Below are 6,225 nucleotides of genomic sequence, written 5' to 3'. Positions count from 1 at the left end.
ACTAATCACTTCCTAGTGAACATCAAGGATTGGAGTCTCAATGTGGATTACAACTCAATGAAAAATAATCTTTACAACTGGACCAATAGGTATCGTGGCAAATGGATAACAAGTTGTCAAGGAGTTTGTCTTACTTGAATCCACAATCGAATCCTCATGGAAGTAGCCATCAAGAGATCAAGAAAAGTGTCACTTTGAAGTCTAAGGTGTACTTCACTCAAGCCATGGTATTTCTGTATCACTTGCAGAATTGATACATTTGAATTTTGGTGCTGGCAAAGAATACAGCAAGTACTATGGACTGCTAAAAGGGCTAACAGATGTCTTGAAAGAGGTACAGCAAGAAAGTTCCTTATCATGGTGAGAGTTTGTCTTGTGTGTTTCAGACATGATATCAGGAGATCAGTCCCTGGAGGACATCATGCTCAGCAAAGTCAGCCCAAAAGGAGCAAAGTCCTCCATCAGATGAATTACACAATAATACCAACAATGGGTTCAGAAGGCACAAGTGTGAGAATGATGCAGGACTGGGTAGTGTTTATGGGGTTGTGGAGTCAGAACTGACTTGCCAGCATTTAAGAATAGGTGCCCTGGTGGTACAGTGGTTACTTGAGTTGGGCTACAATCCACATGGTCGACAGTTCAGAGCCAGCAGCATCTCCTCAGGACAAAGACTGGGCTTTTCTACTCTCTTATAGTTGTGTCTCAGAAATGCACGCACACGCCCGCATTGTCTTGGTGGCAGTGAGTACGCTAATCAGAACAATCAAGTGGATGTGGGCTCCCTTTTATGTCCTAGCTCGATAGCCTCATCCTGCTTCCGGACCTGGTCTGCCCCGACACGCGCAAAATACGTGAGATGAAGTCTCATTATGGCCAAGGAGCATTTTAGCTTGTCCTTTTAGCATTAGAGACACGGATTAGGTAACAGGTATTTGAGCTAACCTCTGGTACTTAGTTCTCATGAGGAAGGCAAGTGGGGTCCAAGGAGTGAAAGCTACCCTTACAGTGCAGATAAATGTCCAACAGACAATGTCTAGAGGAGTGGGGTCAGGCTTCTAGGGATGAATACAACTTGTTGCTTAGATACCTGCCTTCTATGTGCTGCTCTGACCAGGTTTAAGATCTCAGGCACGGGGTTAGCACTGATGACTCTCTCTGGCTCACCTGTATTGTCTGAGGACATTGCTATTAGCCAGCTGGACTGGCTGGTGGACCCTAGGAAGGGCAGTCCCTTCTGGGAATCCAGAATTGAGAAGACCTCTCCCTGTGGTAGGGACTCTCCCCCCAGTAAAGCTGGAGGCAGCTAGGCCGTTGTTTGGGGCTGGAGAAGCAGAGATGAGATACGAGAGCATCAATGGTTCCCAGATCTGAGTCCACTGACATGGGTCTCTGGGTTCCGAGAACCTCCTCCGGTGTGTCTAAGATAACCCTTCTAGTCGAGTGAGGGTTACAAAACAATCCTGTGTCTCAACTGCGGCTCCCAAAGAGGGAAAGGGGTTTTCCACTCCTGCAGGCACAGCCTCGGAAAGAGCACTTACACTTTCCTCCAGGGTCTCCACGATTCAGTCAACTCACTCGGTGGCATCGAGGTGGGTTTTGGTGGTTCCTGGACTGGGTGTTGATGTGCCAGGGGGCACTTGTATTTTTGGGAGCTTTTAAAATGTTGAATCAGTCATCTGTGTGACACTACACAGGTACTATTACGTTCAAACTTAACACATGATTAGGGTTGTTTGTAGCCTGGGGTGCTGTGAAAAAACCTTACCAAGAAACTAAGGTGTAAACCAAAACCAAACTCACCACGGTCCACCTGGTGAACGGTTCCTGTTGGCTTCCAAGGCTGTGAACCGCCACAGCAGCAGAAAGCCTCCCTTGTCCCTGGTGGGAAAAGCGGGCAGGTTTGAACTGCCAACATTGTGGTTAGCAGCCCACGGAGTAGGATGTAACCCATTACACCATCAGAGTTCCTTCTCTAAGTAGGCAGAGGTACCAGGAACAAAGGAAACATGGGAGTCTCTGTGACGGTCGTTGAGGATTTCTAGCTACTCTACTGAAGAGCTACTGGTAGCTCGTTCTGGTAATTCTCCTTTTCCATTTGGTCAAGTTGCTGCCATGCCTCCAGTATTCTCCTTCTCTGCCCTCCACGGTCTGTGTGGGGTGAAGAACTTGGCTGGCCATTGAGCAGCAGACTGGGCACGTTGAAGAGGCACCCAGGATGACCCTGGTGGCCTCGGTGGACAGGCGGCCAGATGAGGCCTTGGGCCACTGGGGTGGCTCTGGAAGTGGGGTGTTCCTGTTAAGAGGGAATACATGTTGGTGTGTCTGCCAGGCAGGTGGTGAGCAAATGAAACCCCGGGTCCATGCTTCTGGTTATTTCAAGGCAAAAAGCCAGTCTGTGTCAAGTTTTAGCTGCAGCAGATTCAAGGAGACAATTTAAAATATCAGGTAAATACTACGTTGACATATGTTGGGATTGAAGTTGGAGAAATCTCTTAACAAGGCCACTTTCAAAACTGTCATTTAGAAATCAAAAGATTAAAATTTATTTTACAAACAACTTAAGGCTTTATTTTAGCAAAAGCACTGACAAAAAAAAAGCAAACAATAAAAAGCCCAAACTGAAATGACATTTTTAAAGATATCCAAGGCAAAGCATCTATTTTTTTATGAATTCACTTTTAAAGAAAGCCTCTGTGGGGACAGCCAGAGGCCAGGCCTACTCCACTTTCAGGTCTTTGCCCACCAGCATGGCCGTCACGGGATGCATGCTGGCTTTGTGCTGCTTATAGGTGCTGATGGCCACATCTCGGGATTTGTCAAAGGCAGCCAGATCCCTTTGAGAGAAAGAACAGTTAACATCTCAGATCAAATGACTGGATGAGGGAGGAAAGGGGGATTTGCCCAACAAGTCACAACAGTACTAACTCAGAGCTATGAGAGATGCATGGGAACACCAGGCCAGAGGGGATACAACCTAGTGCAGAAGGCGGTGGTCTAACCAGGAGGATGACCTGTTTCTTTGAGTTCACTGTGCATGGGACTAGTAACCTACCTCTGTCTTTGGGGCTGGGGGCTGGAATGATAGGTCAAGAAAAATCAAACCACAAATCCAGTGTAAGACAGAAACCAAGTACTCTTACACCTGGGCTGTCCAGCGCACCAGCCACTAGCTGCATGCAGCTATTAAGTTGATATTATGTAAATCAAGTCCGAGCCCCTCCCCTTCATTATACTAGCCACATGCCAAGGGCTCAGCAGCCCTCAATGGCCGGTGGCTACTCGCCTGCTGGGGACAGTGTAGCACACCAAGAAAGTTCTGTTGGGTTTTAGACAGATATGCAGATCCATTAGGCAGCCTGGCCTTGTTCCCTAAGTCACTGTTGGATTTCACTTGGGAAGTCTCCAAGACTGGCTTCATCCTTTATTAGCTTTTTATATAATGCTTCTAAACCAGCTAGGCAAATAGCCTCAACCTGTAAATACTAAGACACATTGGCTCCTATCCTGCATGATATCAATAAGGGTTTACCAAATATAAAAAGTACTTACTAAATGTATTTTACAAAAGCTTCAACAACATCTGTTTAGAGAGTGTCTCTCATGCTTTCCCCATGTAAATTCAAACCACAGCTCTGGACTGGGCTCTTACTTAAACAAGGGCCGCGTAAACTTCATCCTTCCTTGCTCAGTTGCCATGCTCAGAGCCAGAGGGATCGCTTCTTCCCACTTGGACTGGATGCAGAGCCGTAACCACCTGAGGGGGGTGTTGGGGAGTGGGAGGTGGGGGCGGGGCAGGAGGAGAGACAACTATGCTTGAAAAAAGACTTTCACACGGATTAAAAAATCCCTTAAGAATTATACTGTAAGCCGCTTTATAGTATGTTCTTATCCCACGAATCTCAAATCTGTACACACATACATCCACACACAAATTTTACAACTGTAGAGGAAAGGGAAGAAAATATTTTATTTCTGGGAAAAAATACCTAAGTTATAAAATGTTTGGATTATCTAAGTGCTTACGTACCTACTAAGTAGGGTTTCTGAATAAAACTTGGTTTAAGCCCCATACCCTAAGTTTGAAATGATTATATAGACCCATAGCAGAACCAAAGATTTCCATTTCCACGGAGAAGTCCTCTCAGTGAGTTGTGTAGGTAAGTCTGTTTACCACTAGATGCCAAATTCCAAATTTTCATTTTTCAGGCAAGGGAAATTCAGAACAAACTAACAAAAAGGATGGCTACGATCATCTTAATAGACATTACAGCTACCCACTGGTGCCACAATACTAGCTCTACAGATGCAAGTGAGTACGTGACAAGCATTTCCCAATCCACACACGCCTCCCCGTTCTCCACCTTTTGGGCGAGTCTTCTACTTTGTTTTGTCCACAGAGACAAGTTAAAGCGATGTACCTGAATCGTATTTCTGAATTGTTAATGGCATTCAGGTTGTAGACTTCCTGCATTCGCTTTACGTGTCCCAGGGGAAGCGGTGCCTAGAGCAGAACAGACACATGACAATCATCTCATCAGCACCCTTGTTAGGAGAGCTAGAGAGGAAGTCTTGGCCAGGTTAAAAGGCTTCCTCCTTTAGCGTGCAGAAAGAAGTCAGCTAACAAAATGAAAGGAGCAAGCAAATGCGCACCGAAGGACATTCTGTACAAACCTATCCCGGACCAGAGTGCTCTCCTGAGAGCAAAGGGATCGTCTACTCGTGAAGAACTTGCAGCAGCAGGCAGGAGCACGCTGTGCTCACTGCTCTCAGACACGCTGGCCACAGACGCAGGCGCGTTCCGACGCTGCTCTGCAGTCTTCCCACTTCGCCTGCCACTCGGAGCGGTGGGTCATCTCCATTCTCCAGATGGAGTCTTACTTCCTGAACTGCGGCCTCACGGATTCACCCTGCCTTGTCCTTGGGCAGTTTCCTCCACATGCCCTTCTAAAAGACCTACATTCTTAAGTTTTTAAGACTCTTAAGACTCTTGTTACAGAAAGGGCGGGATAGGGCAGGTATTCTTGAAAGGACTTCAGACTTCTGTAATGATTAATCATCCCATAATAATCAAATTCCACCTCAGTTTATATTATGTTTTCATAATCAATGCTAAATGGGGAATATGATTTTAAGGCAACAGGAGCCTGGTTGAAGTAAGAGAGAGTCAATGTTTAGAGAATTAGGTCACCATAGTTTGAGAATCTGGTGTGATTAATAAGGGCTCTTTTTCCTTAGCAAAAATATAGTTATTACACAGACACAAGCTTTTATGTATATTATCAGGGGGTTTGTGAATGTCAGAAAACAAGCAAGGGTGTCGGAAAGATTGAAAAACGAACACCGTTTAAACCAAGTCCGAGTCTGAAGTGATTGTGGTAGAGCGGCCACTACAGATCCCCAGTCATCAAGTGAATTCTGACTCCTAAGGACCTATCGGACGACAGTGGAACGACTCTTCAGAGATTCCGAGACTGTAAATCCTAATGGGAGCAGATGGTGAGTTTGAACCTCTGACCTTATGATTCACAGCCCCATGCTCATCCCGCAGCACCACCAGGGCTCCAAGACGCCACTAGGGCGATGTTGCCGCCCCAGCCGTGAGCGCAGACACAGGAACTCACCATCTGTGCTCTCATTAACTGCTTTCTAATTCATTCAGTCTCTCCACCACTTGGCTGTCAGGACTGTCAAGAGAAGCAACCAATCTGCCTTGGAAGAGAAGTAGGGCCAGAATGTTCCTCAGAGATGCCTTGAGACTCCATCTCCCACACTTTGGACTTGTTGTCAGGGGAGACAGTCCCTGGAGGACTTCATGCTTGGTAAAGTGAGGAGCAGAGAAAAAGAGGAAGCCCTCGGCAGGTGGAGTGCCAGTGGCTCCAGCGATGAGCTCGGATGTAAGAACAGTGGAAGGATGGTGCAGGGTTTCGTTCTGGTGTACGCAGGGTCGCTGTGAGTCGGAACGGACTCCCCGCCATGTTCCTAAACACCAAAATCGCTCCTCCCCGCCACTGCGACCCTGCTGTGGGTTTCTGAAACTGTAACTGCTTACGGGAGCAGAAAGGCCAGTCTTTTTCCAGTGGAACTGCTTGCTGGTGGTTTTGAACTGCTGATCATGCAGGTCGCAGCTCGATGAGTAACCACCACACCACCAAGGCCCTAGAGAATTATTAATCTAATTACTGTTGTTATACATTTACCTACCCTGGATTTCACATACAGAAA

General features: G+C 46.6%; 1 protein-coding gene across 1 annotated transcript in view; it reads right to left on the bottom strand.

Annotated features, from left to right (window-relative positions):
• Positions 1-2,544: 2,544 nt before the first annotated feature.
• The window catches only part of LTA4H (leukotriene A4 hydrolase), a 29,424-nt gene continuing 25,743 nt past the window's right edge, over positions 2,545-6,225 (bottom strand). Inside the window, exons 16-18 of the mRNA XM_045291362.1 lie at positions 4,422-4,504; positions 3,653-3,757; positions 2,545-2,837 (exon numbers count right to left, since the gene is read on the bottom strand). Of these exons, the coding sequence (XP_045147297.1) occupies positions 2,720-2,837; positions 3,653-3,757; positions 4,422-4,504 (306 nt within the window). The 3' untranslated portion in view covers positions 2,545-2,719. The remainder of the gene's footprint in view (positions 2,838-3,652; positions 3,758-4,421; positions 4,505-6,225) is intronic.

This window comes from Echinops telfairi, unplaced genomic scaffold (genome assembly GCF_000313985.2).
Source record: "Echinops telfairi isolate 266 unplaced genomic scaffold, ASM31398v2 ScPeMD7_2;HRSCAF=8, whole genome shotgun sequence".
Lineage (NCBI taxonomy): Eukaryota > Metazoa > Chordata > Mammalia > Afrosoricida > Tenrecidae > Echinops > Echinops telfairi.
Note: the sequence above shows the minus strand (reverse complement) of the source record. Positions and strands in the feature narration are given on the sequence as shown.